General features: G+C 40.0%; 1 protein-coding gene across 9 annotated transcripts in view; it reads right to left on the reverse strand.

Annotated features, from left to right (window-relative positions):
- Window positions 1-4314: 4314 nt before the first annotated feature.
- The window catches only part of naaladl2 (N-acetylated alpha-linked acidic dipeptidase like 2), a 298711-nt gene continuing 279976 nt past the window's right edge, over window positions 4315-23049 (reverse strand). For 7 of the 9 annotated variants that reach the window (XM_088621717.1, XM_088621741.1, XM_088621709.1 and 4 more), the window contains 3 exons: window positions 21496-21589; window positions 13710-13908; window positions 4315-7866 (listed from right to left, as the gene is read on the reverse strand). In XM_088621717.1, coding sequence (XP_088477843.1) covers window positions 7668-7866; window positions 13710-13908; window positions 21496-21589 — 492 coding nt within the window. In that variant the 3' untranslated portion in view covers window positions 4315-7667. Of the gene's footprint in view, window positions 7867-13709; window positions 13909-21495; window positions 21590-21627; window positions 22674-23049 lie in introns of those variants that run through there. The other 2 variants (XR_015930769.1, XM_088621769.1) reach the window with 2 other exon arrangements.

Below are 23049 nucleotides of genomic sequence, written 5' to 3' on the forward strand. Positions count from 1 at the left end.
CTTTATTGTTCCTTGCATGCAATAAACTCATCTGTTTCACTTCATCTCGGGATCAAGAACCTTGTTTCTTCTGTTACAACACTACTGTATGTCATTATGGCCTCCAATGAAAACTGGGAGAGGTACTTTGTATTTTGCAGTATAACACTGTGTATTGTTAGTAGCAGAGCAGCATTCTGCTGTCGGAGATTCGTTTTTTTTCCATGACAAGCCTACATAGCTGAATAGTGAAGTTAACTGCCACTGAAATGCTGAATGAAGACCACCTGCTGTTCCCGTTGATGGCTGTTATGAATCAACCTCTTCTTTTTAGGATTTCAGATGTTGTGTACAACTGTTTGGAGGTGTAACACTCCCGATTATCCCTGGGCAAAGTAAAAGAATTGAATATTTCCATCGATCATTTGTTTTATGTAGCGTTTTTCAAATTAAAGGATCTGAAAGCGCTCCAATTATAGTAGTGGACCCATTTCATCTCCACCTCGGCCACGTGTAGCACCAGCACAGGGCACCCGATGGGGAGGGAGAGAGAAATTGCTTCACCAGCTGAATTATTGGCAACTTTATGGAGGGCAGATTGCACGAGCCCAGAATGAAACTAAGGCGGAATACTGCAGTTAACAGCTTACTCTGACTGACAAACAGTGTCAGGGGATCTTTAAAGACAAAAGGTCAGGACTAGGTTGGACACCTCATACACAGGAATACACCTTTACAGCAGAGTGTGCCCACTCCCCTTACAGTACTTTAACATATTTGGACTTAAGTGAGGAAATGACACTTACAGTACAAGCAGGTTTCAAAGTGGGCAAGACTAGTCTCTTCAGGTGAAGTCAATTCCAGGACACCCGAGGGCATTACAGCCTGCTGTCCCAGTCTGCTGACCTGTACAATACAGTAGGCCAGTGTGCCTTCTGTGTCTCTCTGTCACCTGTGGACCGGGGGAGATCTTAGAGATGAGGGCTGAATCACACCACCAATGGGCACTTTTGGAGTTGAAATACAGTATGATGGTTAAGTAAAAGCCTTTAAGGAGTCTTTCAAGAAACATCTATATTCAGCACAGCCCTACACTGCACTCAGTGAGTGACAGAGACAGATAAGGCCAAGGAAGAAAGATGACAGCCAGCCAGCACAGTTTTTATAAAATTAATATCATAAGAAAGATGGCTAGAGTTTCTGGTCAATAACCAGTATACAGATCAGGGCAGAAGTATCATGAGGTTAAACAGCTCAAAGTTAACTGGGAGAAACCAGGACAATATAGTCTTTAATCCCTGTAACTGGCATGAAGATCAGTGCAATCAAAAGAAGGCTCTGGCACTGGCATTGCTTTGCTTTTTTAGCAGAAAGGAACCACCAGGGGTGAAAGACCAGATTGCCGTGACCAAGTTATCGTTCCATAGTTTTCTAGCAAATTATGAGGAGACACAATGAGTAAAAGAGTCAGATAATAAAGTTTACTGAGGCAGGACTAAGTGTCAAATGCTGGGAAAAGATCTGGTTTAGTGTTTCAGAAGCTAAATAAAGAGACAGTAAAGTAGAACCAGTAAGGAGCCAGATGTGGGAGGATCTTAAGAAATGACTGTCATCACGTACAACAGTTCTGTGATAATGCTGACAGCACCCTAATGGCTGAGGCCGTGAACAGTCAATTCAAGTTAGGTCCAGAACTGTGCCAAAAGACTAGCAAAAGCTGTCAATCTATCACTAGCAAAAGAAAGAAAAAAGAGCATTAAGCATTAAAAATATCCTTGTAACTAGAAATGAAGCTTATCAGCTTGTGTTTGACTAAATGTAATACCATTCTTAAAAAAAGCAAAACAATTTAACTAAATTGCTTATCATATGTCCTAAAAGTACATCATGCTTCAAGTTATTTTTTCTGAGAATATCGACTTGTTCAAACATCACAGAGATACAAATCTATATTACAAGTGTTTTGCACAAATCAAGACATTTTTAATTAACTTTCAAATATATATTTTTAAAATTGCAGGAAGAATGCAAGAATGCAGGAAGTAAACAGAAGCAACCCTGACTTTATAAAGGGTATAATTCCATATAATTCCTTAACGATTTTGGAACTGCAACTTCTGAAGTTCATCAACACAGTACAGAGAACATTGCACGTCTCCTGTTTAGTGTGCATCGTCTTCTGGGGGAGTGTAAAGAGTCTGAGCAGTACAAAGCCGTAAGTACAAGAACATGCAACTCTTGACTTGAAATTAATTCAACCTTTCTGTCACAAAACTTGGATTTATTGCTTCACTAGAAAATGTCATATAAAATATTTAGTAACATCAATGAAACATACATACCACAACCAGTTGCATTGTTTGTAACAATGCCTTTTTTGAATCAGGGGTATTTAATCAAGTTAATCTATGCACAATATCATGAAACATCATAAAGATTTCTTAAACAACCTTTAACTATTTTAATGCCAAACACACATCTGAAGCATGCATACTTCATTCTTAACATTCTATACATATCAGAAAAAGTAGTGCCTACAACTGAGAAAAAGCAAAAAAACTACGAAATGCTACATGCATTTTCCAGCAATACCTATAGAATGTGTACATGCTATCTATACGTATCTATACAAATTCTTCACAGTAGCATCAAAAGTTACCATTATTAAAAACATAACAACACAATGGACACAATGAGAAAAGTACCTAAAGATTAGATCTGGACAAAACTATCTGAATTAAAACACAATATTTACAAATATCTGGATGTGATAGTCATGTCTTTCCCCAGTGACTGGAATACAGTTTCAGTAAGAAGAAAATTTGTTTCACTGTATTTATCAATGTATGTGACATTTAGCAATAGGACAAAAGTGTGAAGATGAACAAATGCACTTGGTTATCCTCCGTTTCATTTGAAGTACACACACGTTTTAACATCCAGGTATATCATGGCCCAGTTTGTTAAAAAATACTATATATAGTTCCTGACAAAGTAAAATCACCAAAACTAACACCTACTGTATTATTTTTTAATTTTGATTTTATAATTTACAAAGTGCAAAGCAATTTTCCAGTGAAAAATCATCATCATCATCATCATCATGATTTCTAAAATACAACTTTGCTTCGGACATTTTAAAACGTTCAGAAGGCTTTTCAAATGCACTTTGATCTATAAAAAATATTCATATATAAATAATGTTAACCAGGATTCATTCATATTCAAAAAGATTTCTCAAAGCATTTGCTGGTGTTAAGAATACAAGAACACTTAGTTCTCAATACAGCATTTTATACTTCTTGTATTTTGTTTTTCACACATAATGCCGCTACTAAGGTTTCACAGAACAAGTACAAACTGTTCACTCATACGCAAAATCATTTCATAATAATATTAAAAAACAATAAAAATCTTGGTTGGTAGTGCCAAAACCTCATCATCAAAACTTTCATCAATTAAGTAAAGAGGACCTAATTCTATAATTAGTGCAAATCTCAAAAGAAATACAGATAACAAGATTAAGAACAAAAGAGATCAAGACCTCTCACTGGAGCTTGTTCATGCAATCACATTGTCTCTTCCTACATTTCTGGTCAGCCTCCATTTTTCCACTAGCTGATTGTACAAGGCTTACACTTCACGTACTGTATACTGTACACCTGACATTGCACCAATACACCGACGAAAACACAGGAGAACACGTTAGCAGTGTCACTCGGGTTGTCAGAATCAAATCTGACATGTAGGCCGCCCCTTGAAATCTAGTGCGGCTGATCCTAAAATAAATTCCAGGAAAGCGTCTGATAATCTGGGATCGCTTCCCAAGGCGTGCAGAATACATTGGCATACGGCATTATTTGAATATCGTGCAAGTATTGTGGCTTTTTGGGATTGAGGGGGCTTGTATTTTCTTGGGATAATGGTAACCGTCGCTGTTGCACTATTTAGCGGCTCGGTGAGGCAAAGCAACATCCGCTCTAGATGACATGATTGCAGCAGAATCACCTCGGTGCAGCTCTGTTTGTCCACAGCCCTCCCAGACAGCTGTCTGTTTACAGGTTTTACAGTACAGGGATGCCAGGAGTTTGGGCACCAGTCATGTGTTTATCGGTGTTAAGTCCACTCTGGCTTAAAGGTGAATAGGCATGTCTGACAAATCGCTAACAAATAACAGCTCGATTTAGCTAACATTTATAGCTTATCCTGATGTCTCACTGCATTGACGGCCGCTTGTGTAAGGATTCATGTGCACCACCTCCTATGCCTATGTGTCAAATTGACCCAAGAAATAAAAATTGTACTTAGAAATCTTTCTGAAGAGAGGCTACAGTATGCAAAATACTGCAGAATAATTTTATTTCAGAGCTAACTACGTTATTATAATGCTTCAATACTGTACAGCCATTTTCATGAAAATGGTTACCATTTCAGATGACTTGATACACACAGTACTTGCAGCTGTATCTTAGGCATTTGCAGTGATAATTAGAAATCTTTATCTGGGATATTGTGAGTTTACAGACTGGCATATCTCTGGAGACTGAGACACATGACCAAATCAACAGTTCCAGTCACAAAAGGTGGAATCTTCATACATATTTTTGGTATTATTAAAGAGGGAAATGGATTTTTACTCACACACACACGAATCTGAACATCAGAATCATTTTTGAACCTTTCAAAACTAGAATTTGAGACTTTAAAGCATTATTTTTTTTCATTTGAAGGCACATTCATGAGTTAAAGCTCAGTGTAAACTTGGTCTCCCTGAATAAAGTTTTCCAAAAATTCAATTTCTATCAATTATGAAAAGCATGTAAATCAAACCATTTTTAAAACGTTTTATCAATATGTCACAGGTGAAACACACACTATCAAATTTCACCTTATCCCTTTTAAGCACCCTAAATAGAAAGAAAAATGAATGCCAACTTTAAAATAATTTTTTTACAAGGATTGGAAGCAAGCAGAGACACTTTGAATTTTGAACATCACCAGAAGAACTACTGTTCATTTCTGCAGTATTCTTGAAATGAGATTGAATAAATCCAGTTTCCACATTGAAGTTATTCATGAGCACTTTTTCAGTCCTTTGAAAACTTTGGAGCATGACTTTTATATCAAAATAAGGGCAAACGCTGAACTGTCTGCTCTGGCATTTTCTGTGTCTAAAAATATTACAATACAGTACCACTTATCTGGCTCAATATTCATATAATATTGAATACAGCCTCCTTGATATCTGCTGCTGCAAAAAGCAAAGAGACTTATTGTACCCAGAGTCAGGGAAGATGCTGTTTCTTTAAGCCCGCCGTTGACCAACGCCCCAAGCTTGAACACCAGTGATGAGTGGACCCATTGCTGCTCAGTTCAGCTCCACAGACCGCACAGACAGGCTCTACATGGAGGTGCTACTTGCTGGTTTGATGGGGTACACCTCTATGCAGCATGTTAAATTTACTGCAGCTAAACAGCCATTTCTCCTTTTTAACATTTGCGTGTATAATTAAAATTTTATGCAAATTATTTATATATATATTTACACATGTTGGTCATTCCATATCAAATCAACCGAAAAATCCATATACTGTAAGAAAGCTCTGGAATGCAGAGACACTACACCAGTTTCTAAACTCTCACTCCAATCTCTGAATTTCAATGTAGCCCAAGGAGAGACACGTGGGTCAGGAGTTTCTCGATGGGCAATCTTCCTGCACCACCGTAATTAAATGGGCAATTTTCCCTGGTTCCCCTGGGGAAGGTGGCACCCTGAACATGTTCCTAACCTCACTAATTCTGAACTGCTCATTTAGATCCATCCTATGGGTGTTTTCTCAGTGTCTCTGGAACGGTAGCCTAGAGGGTGCTCAAAAATAGGCAAATAATGAATTGTGCACTTTTCTAAAGAACCTTTTAATTTAGCCCATGGGATAGTCTGCACATGTGCTCAGTTTTCACAGAACTGTCCTGGATATAACAGATCCATGGCCCAGTCCAGATACAGATAAACTGAGATGAATGATAACAAGGACAGCAAAGCCCCTCAGATGTGCTTCTTGACCAGAATATACTTTTAAAGAAAAGAGAAATCAAAGTGGGCTTTCTTAGCATGGCTTGTGAAATGGGCTCAACAACAGCATCCCATACAGTATCACACAGGGGGCATCAGCATCTGGAAACAGGGATGAAAGGGGAAATTATAATTTAAAAAATCTGGCTTCTGCATAAGGATCATAAAGCTCCAAAGCCAGTAATGTGGGCTTAATTTTACAAAGGGATTAAGCCATTCCGTGTTGCTTTTACATTTTCAACATCTTAATCTCCTCCACTAATTTCTAATTTAATGGTAAATTCCAATGCCTTGACCAATACTTGTCAATTACAGTACCTCTAACCCATTCTAGACAGAGCTTTTTAAACTGGTGAGCTGAGTATTCATACAATCCAGACACCGAACAGCCTTCTTAACAACTTCAGAGAAGTCAACCTCCAGGCCATTGGTGGCTCTACACTGTATATACTGTATTTATGGTTTCTATTTTCCCAAGGAAAGTGGCAGTGTAGCAGCCCTTCTCCAGTTAGTGTTAAATCCATTGACATTAATCTTATTTTATGGCCTGTTTTGATGTAAATATACATTTATTTATGAATTTCTAAAAGCCCATGCACCTTGAAGAGCAGAAGTAAGGCACATAAAGATTGTGCTTTAAGAAATAACCATCTGTATTCTTGATTGATCATCAGAAAGATGTTGCTGTGCTCTATATTTTGAAATACAGACATCCTAGTACAATGCTACAGTAAGTGTTGCAGAAGTGTGACAGAGCTCATGTATTGGATACAAGGCCTGCTGTTGTCCTGCGGGCTAGCATTTGTGCTTTTCATTTGTTTTTGTTTTTCCTTTTTGCAATGGATTCTCTGAAATATCATAAATGACATGAATCATGCATTGAAAAAAAAAGTACATTTAAACCACACATTTCATAAAGAATGACACAAAATGATATCGTTGCAGTGGAGTTTCCCTAGCATGCTGTTCAGCAGCACTGTGCCCAATGCATTTCCACTCCTTAGCAATAACTTGCATTTAATGCTGGTAAATGACAAACTGATTCATCCTCCAAGGCTGCTGTCAATTAGATTTACTCGCCTGGTGCATTTGTCACATTCCAGCCTCTCCCTGTTTTCCGTGATGGTATGTTTATTTTTCAATTTGGACCTTCGGGTGGTTGAGTGCTGTTTTTTCAATGTTACTGTCATTATTCTCTGTGAAAACCACATAGACATATCCATATACATACAGTACACGCTTCGATGTCTTCAAACATAAAAGGCAAAACCGAAGAAACTACCGACATTAAAGCCACAAAAATCAACATTTCATAAAACGAATAACAACTAAGGAACAAAAAACCTGGTACCTTATATTTTCCAAGCCCTGAAAGCTCATTATGTGAGCAGTGCACTCGTAATAAATATTGCATTCTAGTTTTGTTGTATTGCTTTTGCCCCTGTATTTGTTTTTCTTAACCTCCCATATTATTTCCAGATCAAGACAAGCACACCCATACTGTATATTCCACCACAGCTGTCTGCTGTCCCCACGCAGGTCCGACTGAAGCGGATGGGCTTCTCCAACACAACACCTGGAGTCCCTGCCTTCTCCAGGACCCGAGCCAAGTGGATCAGTTTTTCCTCTTGGGGTCGTTCTCGAAGAGGGCGATCCCAGCCCTGAGGTGTCTCTCTGCCGAGCTGATGGCGTTGGAAATGGCAGACAAGGACAGGAGTGTAGTCTCGTTGGAACGGTGCAGCTTCAGCACGTCTTGGGCGTCCATTAATATGGAGAACCGCGGTGTCCTTTCGTCTAAAGTGTACAGAATATTTCTGCACCCAAGAAAAAAAACAACAGTGGAAAATCAGACAACATGATGGACACTGTTCAGAAACATTTTGAAAACTCTAAAATGCACATTCTCAATTGATTCATTTTAGTTGTTTTTTTTATCAGATTCCTATTCGAAGAAGCTCTGTTTTACCTCCTGCACTCAGAAACAAAAACAATATGGTTAACATAAATCTTTCATCAAGTACAAGACTTCTTGTAATAATAAAGTTTCACCAATAATTCCTTAATTCCAAAGATCCTAATAACGATTGTCAAAAAAGTTTGTTTTGCAGTTCCCCTGTCTCCACTGCAAGAATATTTTGAGTTTTGGGTTTATTATGCTGTGTGTTAATAATACAGCAAAAGAGCCCCTATTTGACATGAACACTTGATTGATTGAAACAGTCTGGGATTTCGTCTCTTTAGAAATTAAAAGGCAGACAACCCTGAAAAGTGGCACATCTTTATTATTATGAGGAATCAATTTTGTAAATGTATTTCCAGATATGTTTTTTGTTTAAGAAATGCAAACAGGGAAACCAGGGCAGACAGACGAGCACATTAAGTATTCCCAGCTGTGGTTGCCATGCGGCTCAATGAGATTGCTGAATACATTATTGATATGATGTTAATGAAATTGCAACATGCATCAGTCATGTTAATGAACGCGCATCTGTGACAGCCTTGGATGACTGCATTGTTTTGCAGAGAAACCCAAGGCCTAATAAGCCCAGATCTCCTTCAATGCAAACAATACAAAGTGTAAAAATCAATCAACCATAGACTGGAGACCTTTTAGATATCAATTTTATGTCTGAGAAGGTGTCGGTATTTCTCCTTCAGTTTGGAACCAAAAGCTGTGTCATTTAAAACCTTTAATAGCTTAAGCTTGTCTGGGTTTCAGAGAGGTATTAATCTTACAGCTAAATTCTGTTTAGGTAAATTTGGGAAATCTAAAAAAAAAATGTAACTCCAGAAGAATATAGCAATTTTAATATATACTGTATACAGTAGGAAGAAAAATGTAAAGGTGAAGAGGAGCCAATATCCAGCGGGAAAAACATACTTATCATACCTGCACACAGAGGGAGAAAAACACTTCTCTTTTAATTTATTTTGTCTTCCAAAGGATAACAATTGGTAAAGCATCTTCATATTACAAACTGCGGGGGCACACAAAAATTAAACGAGCAGGTCAATAGCTCTCTCAGGCTAATCTGTATTGGGCTGCTGAACGGGCTGTAAATAGCCCTGATTACAGTACCACTCAGCATGCCTTACAGTGAATTCCAAAACTGAAACATATTCTATACATCATTCTTTGATGAATGAGCTATACTGTACGTTCTGGAAAAATTGATTTTTTATGCATTTTATACATTTATTGTCATTTTTTAATTACTAGAATGGATTGTAGGCCACATGCACACATGCAAACAAAAAAACTGTGTAAGAAATTAACCTAGAGGAACTGGAAAGAAACTACAAAGAACACAATCTTTTGAACTGTATAGTTCAAAGTAAAACAAAGAGCCTGGAGCCACAGTGCAGTCATTTGTGGGACAAAAATGAAAGGCTTTTGGGACATTTTTCTTCATGCTCCTGCATCGCATATTGATTTTTTCTTTAAGTGGGTAGCACAGACCAAAGTGGAATAAATAAGGTAATTCTTCATCTGTAAACAGGGAGGCTTAGGGTTAGTTTGCAGTCTTGACCTTCAGACTTCAACCAAGTTTATATCATTAAGAGTCCATTTATAATTTACAGACTGTCTTTTTATTGGGATAAAAAGTGTTCTTTAACTTTCAGGTCCTGCTCAGGACTGACTTTTGAAGTGCCAAAGCACAATTCCCACTTAATTAAAGCGTTATGAGTAGAAATTCAATTAAGGACGCATCAAAAACCGATGCAGTCTGCAGTGTTCACAGACCAAGGCTCAGACATGTCCTTTTTAATAAAACCTTGAAAATGGAGTCCCCTGATGCCGGGGCTTTGGCTACAGAGAGTGCTGCTCCTGTGCACTGACCTTCGCAGCACAAAAAGCTCAGACTTTGAAATGCACTCTCTCCCCCAGTCAAGAGAGGCAGAGGAATTCAAGGTCTGCATGCTCCTGCCTGAACCACAGGGACACCCTTTCCTTCCTCTCTGTGGAGCGCAGACACTCCAGAGCCAGTCATGCTGATTTTCTGGTGCCAGAGTCTTGGCTTCATTGTCTGCCTTGTCAGGGGCTGTTTTGTTTTCCGTACAGATTCAGGACAGAATGTGCTCTCCTCACTGCAGAAGCCTTGTTTTTAGAAAGAAGTCTTAATTAGTCTGGTTTTGGCAATAGGTGCTGAAATGTTATGTGTGTTGGGTAACCATTAGAGTTGCCTGAGTCACCCATAGAGAAGCAAACTGGTAAAAAAATAACTGAAAAAGCAGTCTGTTACCAGATAACTCAAACACAGTCTGAAGTGTGAAAATAATGAAACATGATATAATGCATGTTTTGAAGAGTCTGACCTGACTTCCCTTTTTAGCACTAGTTTCACACAGTAGCTCTAAAAAGAAGAAATCACCTTAACATCAGCCTACTTGAAGAACTCCTGCCCTTGAAGTTTACTTTTCTGAAGAGATTCACTGGAATAAAACTGTAATTGAAGCATAATACTAAACCAGAATGATAAAAGAAAACCTCCAGAAGCCTCAGGCTGGCCTCCACATCTCTCTTTTTTTCTCTCACACACTATCTAATGGACAAAGGCTTTCCTGGCTCAACACTACAAATTGGGCTCAACAAGGAGAGCTGTATCCCGGTGCCTGTCAAGGTATATCAATTCCTTGCTGACAGTATAAAGACATGCGTTTCATCTGCAGTCTCAGACCATACAGAGTGCTTTTCAACACCATCACTCTTCTCTGTCTGAGCCAGGTCAAATTCTTCACAGCTGTCACCCTGCTTTTTCTGTCTGCTGTTTATTTATTTCATTATTTAAGATTGACAATATATGTATATTATCATCCCTCCTGCCCTGTGAACTACTTTCCTAGTCAATCACTCAAGTCATTATGAAACCTGAAGGTTACCCTCTAACAACGTGATAGAAATCAAAGATTTGTTTTGTGTTGATTTGGAAAATAAGGGGACACTGGATACAGATGATAAAGACAGGTAAAAAACAAAAAATATCTACCTGCGGTACAGTAGAAGAACAACTGAAAAAAGAAACAAGTTGAACCCGTTATGCTCTCCCTGGGTGCTGTGCAGCTGTTGTTGTACAATTTTGATGTGTCAGGCTCAATTCTGCAACAGAAACTAAACCTCTAACCAATGACAAGGCATTTCTGAAGGACTCTGACCAACGAGCGCATTCTAATGACTTTTTATCTCCAGAATGAGCAGGCAACTAAACTAATACTGAGCCAGAATGTGTTCCAATACAAGATTGCACTCTGCATACTGAATTCTGCAGTATGGACAGCTGCCTGGAAAAGCAATCCTCTCCTGTTGCAGGCCCGGTACTGGTCAAGAACTCCAAATGGACCCTAAACCAGGATCAAATAAAAAGAGCCGGGATGTGTGCACGCAAAATGAGAAATACCATAAAAAAGGAAAAAGGGAAATGATAAAGGGTGATGGAACAGAAAGACTATCAGACTGACAAGCCCCACAGCCCAAACAGAAACATGCCAAGACACACACTCACTGGGCAAAAAGCCACCTGCATTAGGTGGTGGGGCTCAGTAGGAGCACCGTGAAAAGAATGGGGGCTGATCTCACTACCTGGTCATGGAAGATCCTACGGTGGTTATTGGGGTGTTTGTAAGGGCCTCCTGGACAAATCCAACCATAGGTATTTACAGTCTGGCCTCACTTACTTCAATTTTTTTTTCTTGAAAAATACTATGCACATTACACATTATTACTTGTACTGTACTTAATATACTCAACAATCTCCATAAAGTAGACAATGATTAGGGCCAAGAGATGCACAAAATTCGAATTAAAAAAGTCAGACACAATAAACCTTTAATGCTCACAGGGTATAAGGCAACCTTTTATTTTTTTATTTCAATTGTGTTAGGAGCTGCGTCCAGTTATACATGCTCTTACGTTTTAACGATAAACATTATCATAGCTGAGTTCTCATTTTATGAATTAATTTCAATTACATTAAAACTAATTACAGTGTGGATAATTAAAGACAGACTGAAAATCTGTGCAGTAATGTTGCAGACAATGCTGTATTTCTCATTGTTTCTAATCTCATGTGGTTTTAACATTGTTAAATCCAGGAAAACATTGTAATTTAAGTTTTCTGTGAAGGAATGCCATCAATTCTAAACTGATAGTATTGTTTTGAAAATAGGAAATAAGGTGTATCCTGCAGATACAAAAATTAATTTGATACATTTTTTAAAAATCTGATATAATTTGGTTTTAATATAAATGTAATGTGGAATTATGGTTATAATGGGGTTCTTTAAAGTGCATTCGCACATGTAAATTAGCATGTTTTATGTTTTAGATTATAGAATATTGTAACTTCCAGTAAAAAACACACAAGATCTCAAAACTGTTTTTAAAATGGTACTTGCATGATATAATTCCAGAACTTTACCAGGACTAAACAGAAAGCCCTAAATTCACCTTCATGAGACTCAGACTTAAACCTAAGCAACACTCACTCACGAACATCAGAGCACATGAAACTTTTTTTAGAATGGGAAACATTAATTGTATTGAAAAAATGCTAAAGGCTTCTATTTTATTCTTTGCATTTTCATAAGGGCATAAGAAGACTACAAACAACAGGATATCATCTTCCACAACATGGCTGGGCAGCCTGTTTCATACTCCCACACTCACTTTTACACTTTAACGCTTGTGTCAAACCGTTCTCTGTTTTAAAAGTACAATCCTCTTGCTTCCATTTTTCCATTTTTCATATTTCATTGCTCATTCGGAAGAATCTGGCTCATTTTCCACTAAGAATGTAAGATAATCCTTATCTGTTGGGAGGCCAGTATATTCACTGAGTGCAAAGCGTTAATGTCGTATTTAACATCTTGATGGAAGCTGTTCTGGTCCTGGTGTCATAACTTTAGATTTTTCAATTCACAAAAGCACATCAGTGCAAAAATGTCTAAAGTCTCAAAAAGTTTTCTTTATTCATGCAATAAATAAAGTGCAAAAGTTCAGGCAAAAAAGCCAGCAACTTCATAGCACTCTTTAAATTATTAAAATAATTAATTTGAAAAAGATGCAAATAAGTATTGGTGTGTACATCCTGAATTAGGATATCACAGGGAGTTTTACGATTACTCATCAGGACTCTCCACAAAGTTGCTGACTTAGCTCTCAGAGCTCAGAACACAGAGCGCATAACACCGAAGACAGAGCACAGAGCACAGAAAACAGAGCACAGAGCACAGAGCAAGCAACACAGAGCACAGAGAGCAAAGCAGAGAACAAATAAAAAAAGAGCACAGAACACAGAGCCCAAAGCACAGAAAACAGAACACGGAGCACAGAACGCAGAGGCTGTTCTATAGTTCTTACACTGAAATGGGGTAAGAAGAACTGTGACTGCAGGTATGAAAATCCTAAAATGTACACAGAGTTTAGATTTGCAGGAGCTTCAGAGATAGTGAAGGGCATTCTTTTCAGTATAGACCATTTTCAGTGCCCTCGCTCTGCAGAGAGAAAATGAGTGAGTGTCAGACTGATTCTTGTACTGTTTCAGAGCGGATCAGACCTGAGAAGGTCTCACTGCTAGGGCCCGGGTTCTATCGGATGGGTTTCAAAGCCGGGCAAGGTGCTGTCTCTAGCACATCTGTCTTGTGTCTGATCCGCTCCCACCTGTAACAGCCCGGAGGCGCCGGAGAAGCGAGGAAGTTCTTCTCCAGGTCCTGCAGCACGTCGTTCAGCATGCGGACCCGCAGGGGGTCCCGCTCGCGGGGGTCGTTGGCGGGGCGCATCTCGTCGGACTGGAAGAGCTGGGCGCTCTCTCTCAGAGCGCCAGCCAGGGCCAGCAGCCGCTCTGTGGGCAGCTCGTCATCTGGGAAACAGAAAAGAGGGATCTGGCATTTGAACACTCGACACTGGAATAGTAGAGTAGAGGGCAGGGTGCCCTGCTAACCCCATAACCCCCACTCCTTGTCCCAGGCTCACTGACACCATCGCACTTCCTCTCTCAGGGAGCCCAGAAACACAGGAACTGCAGGCTGTACTCCACACAACAAGGGCAGCCACAGCGCTGCAGGCATTACAGGGTGTTTGAAATAATGCAAAGGAGTCTAGAAAACTGGCTGACAGATAATTATTAGCCCATAACTGGTGCAAAATCATTTATTCAAATGAGTCACCCACGAGCCCAGCTGGATTGCAAACCCACAACGTGCTACTGCTCTGAAGGACAAGGTTTGTGGACCGTGGGTGTATCAGAGAATTACTCAAACAAAATTGATCTGGTTTATTCATTCTCTACTTCCTGTATATAAAGAGATAATGTACACAGAAATGCATTACACCAAGGAAAACAAAAATAGATTCTATGTTTCTTGACTGGTAATTATATCAAATGCATTCCATTTAAAACAGATTTTTATGAATGGTGCTCTTCTCTCTTCAATTTCTTAACATTCCCAAGTAATGTATATATTTTTAAGACTATTTGTTACCACATCGGGATTGCATAATCATAATGATTACAGACACTTTCCGCATAAAGGCAAGACTATTAAATGCTTCAGAAAATTTCCAATTGAAAAAAAAAAGAAAAAATACAGCAATGGCACAAAATTGAATTTGCTCTTCAACGTGATAGCTACTGTACAATTTTAACATGAACATCTCTTGATTTAAATTCCACACTTTTAACTGTATTGTACATCCAGACGATTTATTTGCCATTGTATTGCTTCCACCTTGGCATAAAAAGGCCAAGAGATATGTTAAAATTGTATAATGTACTAGTAGGACCACATTTAGAATATTGTTTACAATTCTGGTCAACTTGTCACTGCAGAGATATTCCTGTTCTGGAAATTAGTCCAAAGAAGAACAGCCAGATACACTCCAAGTTGTAAAGTGATGTCCCTACTCTGACAGGCTAAAAAAACTGAATTAAACCTTTTTAATGTGCAACAGACAAGTCTATTAGGGGACCTGATTCGGGTATGCAACGTCCTCACTGACAATGTCGACACAATGGATTCCGAGTCAGTGAAACATGGACCAGCAGACACGAGTGGAAACTAGGGGAACATTAAGACCAGGAGTCAAGAGGGGAGGCCTGTCATGACACAGAGCCCTGCTGTTGAGAAAGTCTTTCCAAAGCCTTACAAAACAGAACACCTGGGTGTGTTTACCTGCTTACAGTTTAATTTGCTCAACACACGCAGTGGTGAATTCTGGAATTTTCAGATACTGTAGTTCCCACTGTACAATGAAGAATATTTTAAACATCAGGGTGTGCACTCATACAGGACATCTAGCATGAAGGCATTCTGACGACAATGTTTGAATGACTGTTCCGAAATAAAAAATGTCAGGTGTTCGACAAGTAGTCCAGATGAAATGACAGACGCCTGGACTGTGAACATGCTTTTGCTGTAATTTTTATGACAGTGAATTGGGTTTAGCAAAATTTCCTCCCTACAGCAGTTGATTTTGTTTTCATATTGTCTCCAGTAATCACATTGCAGCCAACAAGACAGCTCCTGGCACGGCTGTTATAAAATGATCTTCAGCTAACATACTGTACAACCAGCACTGCAACATGAGGACACACAACGAAACCCCTCAAACCGTATTCAGGGTCACTTTGATCAGAATGCAACAAGAATACCCCAAATACAGAATGTGACTCAAGACATTGCCTGTCGACGGTAGAGAGTAAAAATCATTTCTTTATGAGGCAAATCTAGTTAAGCACAGAGAAAGACTGCAACACCCACACAATTGCTTATACTGTGAGATTTACTAGTCATTAATCAGGAGCCCTCAGTCAATGGAATAGTCTCCATGACTGTGTGAGGTGACCCTAATGGTTTCCATCATCCTCCCAGGCCTGAGCCAGAATCCTAACTCTAACCCTAACCCTCAGCCCCCAACCCCCAGCCTCCAACCGAAACCGTTAACCCTTCATCCTTAACCCTTGGCCCTTGACCCTTAACTCTAACTCTCAGATTCTAAAAACAGCTGGGTGACACCAGTAGGTGTGCTGTCCAGTTCACATACCATTACAACATCTGCTGAAGGCTATCCTGCCAGAATGTAATAATACTGTGTTGAAAATATCACAGGCTCTGTGAAATACTGTACATTAAAATTATACTGTATATAATATATACATATAAAAAATACTGTACTGTAAAATTCTTATAGGCACTTTTGTATACTATGTATAAACTGATTTAACTGTGTAGGAGAAACTGCTCTCCTGTTCTGGGTCCTAGTTATCCACGAGTGACGTGCCCAATATTTTGTATAAACAAGTCCTTTTCTTGGAAAATTAATTTGAAATCAGAAACAGAACCTACTCACGGCACTTTCAGGTTGGGATGAGATTCTGAAAGTTGCTAGTGTGCTGAAATGTGCCCTCGTGAGTTATAACCCATCTGGATGTGGCTCAGCAGGAGAGCTCAGGATCCAGCAGGATCCAGATCTGCTGTCGCCCCCTGCTGTTTGCCCCAGCACCAGACAGGCGCCCGGCCCATGTGAGAAGAGATCTGCTCAGTGCCACACTCACGATAGTATAGTCACATCGTCATCGCTCCACTTTCAACAACCCCATGTCCAATTCAGGCTATCCCAGGAAGCACTGGGCCCTAGGCTGGATACACACTGGTAAAGTAAAAAAGGAGATCAAACATGAACTGGCATCTTAACAAAAACAAACAGATTATTGGTAAAAAAATTTGCCCTGAGTCTCTGGCTATGAAGTGAGAAAGCGCAGCTCAAAAGAAACATCTGGAGATCTGAATGAATTTCAACCACAGCACTATGGTTTTCTTTAATATATATATATACATTAACATAATCAAGGCTGCAAATGTCATTATGACTCATTAAAAATGTATTAATTTTCGGTTCTAGATCTGTATGAGCCCTATTGAAGCCACTGGTAGCACTTCACTGACTCTGCTGTTCAGTGGTGAGGCTTCATTAATGGAAACAGCACTGCGATGAACCCTCACAAGATGGCGAACTTCGTCATGTGACTTTTATTGTTTTCTCTCCACACGACAACCGCAGAAAAGCTCCCCGAAGCTCACAACAATACAAGCAGGACTGACACATCAGCCCCAAGCTCACAGCTACTGATGTGGGCTCTGACCTTTAACACACATGATCACAAAAGATTATCTTTCTGTTAAAGCTGCTTCTTAGTTTTGCACAGACATTATATTTAGCTGCAATAAATTGCATCCTCAAGGCCTGATTTAAAATTCGATAATGGGAACGGGAATGGTGGTAAACTGAACCTCTGTAAATCTCTCCTCTCCTGTGTTTTTTCCCAGGACTGCAGCACAAGACTTTTTTATGGTGGTTATTTTTTGTTTGTCAGCTTTGTCACCTCCATATTTAAGAATTCGGGTTTATGAGTTTTTCACTTTACTGAGAATACAAGTTCTACTGTCTTCTGTTAACCAGGAAAGGACATGAGATTGACTAGAAATCACAACTACTGTATTAAGAATCAAATGTTCATCAATGTTGGGTTCTCAGAGGACATGTTCTGAGAGGCATTAAAAATGCAACAAGTGTTATTGATTTCAATAATGCATTTTAGTGCCTCTTAGAATATTACCGAATCTCTTAGTGAATACTGTATATAACTACAGTAGCATTAAGCTTTTAATAGCTTCCCACTCCTTGCACCTTTGACTGAATAATAATACAAGACCACTTTGAGCACAATAAAGAAAACCTGAGCACTACAGCTTATGTACACCTAGAACGACAAAAACGTTTTTCTTCCAATATATTATCTTTGACTGCAACCTTGTACCCCTGCTACTTGTCTCCAATTCACTGTTCGTGCTCTTTTTTAATGCTTGAAAAACTTGTCTTTCTTTTGTGTCTTGATGTGTGTGCGCGATAATAATGATTCTACGGCGTGGAGGAGAACGGGAGGGGAAGTCACCTGAGAATATGCACGCAGTGTGAGTACTCCGCAAAGAAAAAAAGGCAGGATAAATTTAGCACCAGAAGCTCTCTGCGGGGGGGATGTGAGTTATGAAATACGTGGGGGGGGCCGCAGTAATCTACAGTACTGTATCTCATGATCTCATGGAGGGACCACAGCAGTCGCATTGTCTGCACCGGGCTCAGGTACTGTGTGCATCCAGAATGAGTTCATTTCCAAAAAAAGGATGAGAGAGCAAGTCCCACCCTGTCCTCTCCAACCGAAGGCAAATTTCCGAATGGCATTCTCTTTAATTGCGAGACCCACCAATCAAGGCACAGAACGGCAGACTAACACAGACGCAGGCAGCGTATTTATATGTACTGTAAAATCCTGTTTCCCGGAACCAACAGTTTTCCTATTTTGATCAGACAGCGTGCTTCGCAATTTAATTTTAATAATAATAATAATAATAATAATAATAATAATAATAATAATAATAATAATAATAATTTAAAAAAGCAAAAAAAGGGTGCTTGAAGGTTTCAATTAGATATGCCGAGTTTATTCTCAGACAAACCATGAAAGTGCTGGTGAAAGTCTGCAAAAATCCATTTCCTGCTCCAATCCCAGAACAGCATGCGGCAATTTCAAAATAGAGATCAACCCTGGCACCTAGCAGTGCACGTGTATATGCATATGTATATATGATCCTTATCCCCCACTGTATTTTGAACTGCAACGATAAAGACATGCTTTACTGGAGTCAGTGCAGTGATCTTGCATCAGGGGAGAGGTGCAGACTGGGGCTCTGGTGACGGACGTGCTGCTTTGTCTACATTAGTCTTAGTCGAAGGACATACTGTACAGTAAGACCACCCTGCTAAACAGAAAAACAACCGCCTTTAAAATGAACTGTGTGATCATACAAAAAATGCAGAGATTTGACAGTCTCGATTTCTTAATTTAAATATGGCCAGTTGACGCAAAACCCCATTCATTGTGATGAATCGCCTGTATTGTTATTAGTTTTGCTGAGAAGCCCTAAAAGAGAGCCTTTAAGGAGGTAGAGCCAATGCTGTTAACTACTGTGTATCCTGTATGTGCCTAATGAAATCAGAATCCTGAAGTCCTCCTTGAGAACTGACTGCAAGGATCTTCTGGTTTCAGAAGGACAGGCTACAAATAAGATCTGAAGCTGATATTTAGACACGAGGGTGAAATGATTCTTTAAGAATCTGTGATCCTCACAGGGCAGCAAGGATGCTGGGTCAGGGGGTTACAGTACAGGCCTCTCTTTGCTGACGTCTCTTCTTCAAGTGCAGACCCAGAGACATACCGATGCCAGAGATATTGCTAACAGCCCTGACAAGAGCACAGGAGAGCTTACAAACCAGAGGGGGCCCATCAGCTTCTTGGTTGCTAGTAGCTAATGGCCACATCCAGTCATTTTTGGAAAGAGGCCAGTGACAGCTTCCCTTTCCCCTATACCCGACTGTGGAAAGAAGAGCCTCCTGTCCTTGAATTTAAATGCACTTCCATGTAGTTTCTACTTCTGTCCTCTGATTCACTGTTGACTGAAGACATTCACTGGGGCGACTCTGTCCGAGCCCTTGAGGATACTGAAGATCAGATGGATATAACTGAAGTACAATTCGTTCACCACTCCAGTCCAGAACATCGCTGTCCAGTCCAGAAACACGTGCGTATTCATACTGGAAGACAATGTACATGAGCTCTGATAGTAATGTTTCAAAATTATCACGAAAATTGAACTTCCTGATAATTCCTAGTGGATACAGTGCCTTTGAAAGGCTGAAGAATAAGAAATATGTCATACATTCCTCATCTGACTGTTCCAAGGAAACAAATATTTTAACCGATTGATACACATATGCTATACAATGCCCAGCAACTGCTTTCTCCTAATCTTTAAAGAAATGGTCTGAATCCAGATGTGCAGCCCCTCAAGGGCATCTGGATACGCCACCAATATGGTCCTGGATAAAGACTCTCGATTGAATTCCCAAACGCAATCGCCAAGGTCACTCGCCTTCAGTCTTACAGCCTTCGCACAGTGATCAATAAATCCACCCAAACAAATTCTATTCCATTAAATCACCCCTAGGAGATTGGCTGTGGGCTGTGAGGAGTGGTGAGACCTGCCAGGCTGAACCACAGCCGTAAATTAACCCTCTGGACAACCTGATGACCAACTGCTTCAAATTACTCCAGGCAATGAGGTGCTTTTACAGGGGCATTATAAACCTTTTACGCCCATCTGAGGTGGACTGAAAGTCACAGCAATTCAGCTGTTTGAATCCTTGCAAGGATTTTAACTTTGAAATCTGGGCCATTCTCCACTCTTCTCTAGCAGCTGGCTTGACACTGCGATTGGAATGAAACTCTAGCTGTACTGTGGTGTGCTGCTGTGAGGGTTTTACGATGGCGTTTTCATTGCTTTTTACTGCTACCCAACAGTAGGAGCGTATAATAATCCCACATCCGCTACGTCCAAACAGTCTACAACGTGTTTGGAATGAAGGAAAACTTCCAGTACTGCTGGCTGCAATTTATTCAGAAGTGCTTTATCTCTAAGCATGTTTGCTGGGTCATCCAGGCACAGGAATTTCTTGTGCTTTCAGACTGTTATGAGTGAAGGCCAAAGGCAAAGCTAAGAAGATTCACACACACAAGCCCATTATACTGTATCTACAGTAGATGTACTGTAGAAAAATAATACTGGGTCACCTGGGAACACAATGTGGTTATGAATGAAGATGACATATTTGCATGAGTTAAGTTTGGAAGCAGAAAAGTCTCGAGCCAGTATAATTAATCACTTGAGCACAGACAACATTTTATTTCATATACACTAAATTATACATTGCCATACACTCGTATATCTCTGCCAAGTCCAGTAAGAAAATATATTGTCATCAGAAGACTGTGTGCACTGATCAGCAATCAGTCTGAAACATCCCTGAGGAGGCTGGACAGAGACTCCAGCATAGCCTCCAGTGACCATCTCTGAATCCAGCTCTCAAAAGCAGCTTTGTGTTCAGAAGAGGGCACACTCATTTGCTTAAAGGATATTTGTTCTCATGCAATGCATTTGTCATTTGTGGTTGGCACAAATGGGGGGTGGAAAGTTTGATTTGGTCTGGGCCCGACTAATTTTATCTGCAGAATATTATTCCTTACAATTAACCTTCTTGTGGTCTGATCCTGCACTTCAAAAATTTACACTACTATATCACATTTAAGTACAATAAACTTGAACCGGTGAATTCACAGACCTTTTTTAGCTAATGACAAATCTTTATTTGTAGCAAATACAGTACATTTCCCTACCTTTCACTAAGCCTGGGCTGTTCAATGTGGTAAGAAAGTCTAGGTCTGTGTCAGTGAAACTACATCACATTGTTCTGTCTATTTAAAAGATCGCTCTCTTACCTAAACCGATGTAAAGCAGAGCACGGCTGTGCGCATTACACAGAAATTACTTACTACCTTGCAGTTTGTTCTGCACGTCCAGGGCGATGTCTAGTGCGTTCACTGGCAGAACGGGCTCATTGACCAGGCGTAAGATGGCTTCACCTGTAAGCTGAAAGAAAAATATGTGAACAAAAAACTCTGGTGTAGACACAGAGTACCAAACAGAAATTGTGGCTTTTGTATTTTGCTTTTTTCATTGCTTTTAATAATAATAATAATAATAATAATAATAATAATTGCTTTCACTTATAAAGCACTTTTCTGGACACTCCACTCAAAGCGCTTTACAGGTAATGGGGACTCCCCTCCACCACCAGCAGTGTGCAGCCCCACCTGGATGATGGGATGGCAGCCATAGTGCACCAGTACACTCCCCACATCAGCTCTCAGTGGGGAGGAGAAGAGAGTGATGAAGCCTGGTCAGAGATGTGGATTATAAGGAGGCCATGATTGGTAAGGCCAGGGGGAAATTTGGCCAGTAACACCCCTACTCTTTTTGAGAAACGCCCTGAGATTTTTAAAGACTACAGAGAATCGGGCTTTGGTTTTATGTCTCTTCAGAAGGAAGGCACCTTTTTACAGTATAGTGTCCCCGTCACTATACTGGGGCATTAGGACCCACACAGACCGCAGGGTGAGCACCCCCTGCTGGCCCCACTAACACCTCTTCCAGCAGCAGCCTTAGTTTTTCCCAGAAGTCTCCCATCCAAGTACTGGTCAGGCTCACACTGCTGAGCTCCAGTGGGTTCAGTGGGTTTAATGAAAAGTAACCTTCTTGAAAAAAAATCTAAATTTTGAGTGTTTGATTGGTACAGTTTATAAGGGCAGAGTGTGTGTTGTATAAAGACAAGGATGATACTTTAATAGCGTAGACAACGCAGTAAACTGTTCAGAGCCTGCTGGTTTTCTGTTGGGTTTCAAATAAAAATGCAGCTTGGAAAACCAAGAACCAACCCATCAGACCAATTCGGAATAGTTTCTCACAGAAAATCTCCCGGTTTCTCCTGCTTTGAGTTTCTCAATCTCCTTCCCGTGGAGCTGCAGTGGAGGACTCGGACACGGGAGGAGACGTTTCCCTCGCGCGGTCAGCAGGCCCCTGCTGCAGCTGACCCCCTCCCTCCAGCCCGCGGGCACGAGCAGTGCAGGGAGCACTTCTGACACCCAGTCACCAGCAGGAGGGTTTTTACATTACACTGCAAGATTTTTAATGGCACAACTCTAGTATTTATTAAATCACGTACAATGTAAGTTAAGAAGCACAGAAATCAATCATTGAGGGAAAAGATTAGAGCATTGATTTGAACAGAGTGAGTAATAAGGCTGCAGAAACATACATCAAGCCTGTGTAATGCAGCACGACAGAAAAGGCCACTGATTTCTTATTTATAGCCCTATTTTTGGACATTTTGTCCTCTGGGAACAGTGTAGAATATACACATGTGAAATGAGAAATAAAAAGACTGCCCTTTTCATTTCAACAGATTTCAGACTTATTGTTTAATAATTCATTTAAATAAAATAATTTAGTTGAACAAGAAGACTTTGTCTGTGGAAAACGAGATCAACAAG

The sequence above is a fragment of the Lepisosteus platostomus genome, chromosome 2, assembly GCF_059453375.1.
Source record: "Lepisosteus platostomus isolate fLepPlt1 chromosome 2, fLepPlt1.hap1, whole genome shotgun sequence".
NCBI lineage: Eukaryota > Metazoa > Chordata > Actinopteri > Semionotiformes > Lepisosteidae > Lepisosteus > Lepisosteus platostomus.